Genomic DNA, 2500 nt, shown 5'->3' with positions numbered 1-2500 from the left:
AAAATATGTTATATTAATTTCATAGTTTTAGTTTAATTTATTTTAGCACCTTAATAGTTTTTATTAATATTTTGAATCATATTTATTTATTAATACTTTTTTATTGATTTGATCAGTTTTTGTAATATAGCTGCGTTGGTGTAATTTTTGTTGGTTTTAAAAAAATATGTTATATTAATTTCATAGTTTTAGTTTCAGTTATTTTAGCACCATGACAGTTTTTATTAATATTTTGAATCATAATATATTTACATATTTTTTTAAATATACTTTTTTATTGATTTGATCAGTTTTTGTAATTTTGCTGCGTTGTTGTAATTTTTGTTTGTTTTTAAAAAATATGTTAGTTTTAGTTTCAGTTATTTTAGCATCTGATTAATATTTTGAATCATATTTATGTTTTTAATTTTCATTCTATATTTTTTTTTAAATAAACATTTTTATTTGATCAGTTTTAATAAGTTTTAGTAATTATGTTGAGCTTTTTAGAATTTCTTTATAAATATTTATATATATAATTTACATTTTTTGTTTAGATTATTTTAGTAATTTAAACAGAACTAGCTGGAATAAAATAATGTTTATTAAGTAACAAAATGTTTTGTTATATTAATAAACATTATTTTTTGTAACATTTGTAATATTATAATGATAGTTTTCATTCATATTTTGAATCAGGTTTTTATACAGTGGAGAACCGGCCACAGGCCTGCTCCGCCTCTCTGATTGGTGGAATTCTCTGTGCAGCATCATGGGTAATGTAGTTTTTCACCAGGAATTCCACCGTTAAACCATTATTTTGAGACTCAAGCTGAATGAATGTGGGCTGAAGCAAATGCCATCGATTAACAACCTTGGCACTCACATTAAGGCTGACTTTAATGGTTAAAAATCAATTCCCCAATGGAGAAACTGAATGGAGTTTTGACTTCCGGAAACGACTATACGGCTGAGGATGGGCCTCATGGGAAATTTCCTGGTTGTTTTACGGACTGACCTGGATCACGGCCTTCTTGTCGTTGCGTGGTAAACTCTTGGCCTGTCTCTCAGCCTCTTCCCATTCCCTCATGACCTACAGAACAAGATCACATGACAATCAGCCCTTCATCCTCCATCAGGACACATTAAACGGCACATTTCTATAGAGGAACTCATTCACACACATTATATCGTAGGGCCCGTATGAACGTCATAAACACGGAATTGGCTGTAATCCAAAAGCAAGCAAATGTATGATGAATAAATTACTTAAATCAAATCACGAGATAGTGTCTGTGAATATTAAAATATAACGGTTTTCACTGATTTCACTGTACGCACGTCATCATTTCATCCTTTCATTTGAGAAAAACACAGTCGCCACTTCCGCTCCTCCGCTCATGAGTGTGAGGTTGACCATATTACACACATCTGAGTGTGTTGATGATGGGATGGCGTTACTCTGTGTGTTCTCTCAGCCGCTGCTATGACACTTGTTCACACTGCAGTGAGAGGAAAGCGTTTCTGCAGAATAAAACCGCAAACTAACGCGGATATGATGTCATCGACAGGCCACGCCCTCACATGTCCCAGTTCCTCGGGTAAAATAGCATCTCACCATTTACAAATAGCTGGAAACATTTGGGATATTATAAGTACTCAACTGAACTAAATATATAACACTGGCCTAGTGGTGTTTGGATATTTCACTGCAAAAATCTTACATAGTGCAGCTTTAATGTAGGAGTAATAATCATAATACAATTATTAAAACAATATTTTAAGGAATAATTAAAACAATTCTTCCATTTTTTTTTATTGTAAACCTATTGTAAAATTTTATAAAGAAAAAAAAAACATTTCATAGCTCTATTTTATTAATTCAATTAATTAGACATGCTTTTGTTTATTAACATTTAATTAAACTATTAAAAAATGAAATCCCGAAAACGGAAAACAAAATTTGGTAAAAACGAATAAATTAAATGGAATTTAAGAACTCGCACGCGCAATGACTCGCTCGCGCAATGACTCGCTCGCGCAATGACTCGCTCGCGCAATGACTCGCTCACCCAATGACTCGCTCGCGCAATGGCGACTCACTCGCTCAAAGACCCGCTCGCCCAATGACTCGCTCGCGCAATGACTCGCTCGCTCAATGACTCGCTCGCTCAATGACTCGCTCGCTCAATGACTCACTCGCGCAATGACTCACTCGCGCAATGACTCACTCGCGCAATGACTCACTCGCGCAATGACTCGCAATGACTCACTCGCGCAATGACTCACTCGCGCAATGGTGACTCACTCCCTCAATGACTCGCTCAAAGACCCGCTTGCGCAAAGACCCGCTTGCGCAAAGACCCGCTCACGCAAAGACCCGCTCGCGCAAAGACCCGTTCGCGCAAAGACCCGCTCGCGCAATGACGACTCACTCGCTCAAAGACCCGCTCGCTCAAAGACTCGCTCGTGCAATGACGACTCGCTCGTGCAATGACGACTCACTCGCTCAAAGACCCGC

General features: G+C 36.7%; 1 protein-coding gene across 1 annotated transcript in view; it reads right to left on the bottom strand.

Annotated features, from left to right (window-relative positions):
* Positions 1–2500, bottom strand: part of appa (amyloid beta (A4) precursor protein a) — a gene marked incomplete at its 5' end in the record, with an annotated part of 48696 nt that overhangs the window by 14112 nt on the left and 32084 nt on the right. The window contains 1 exon segment of the mRNA XM_079811930.1: positions 998–1072. Coding sequence (XP_079668056.1) covers positions 998–1072 — 75 coding nt within the window.

The sequence above is a fragment of the Gobio gobio genome (genome assembly GCF_949357685.1).
Source record: "Gobio gobio genome assembly, chromosome: 3".
In the NCBI taxonomy this organism is placed as follows: Eukaryota; Metazoa; Chordata; class Actinopteri; order Cypriniformes; family Gobionidae; genus Gobio; species Gobio gobio.
This window is presented reverse-complemented; position numbering and strand designations above follow the sequence as displayed.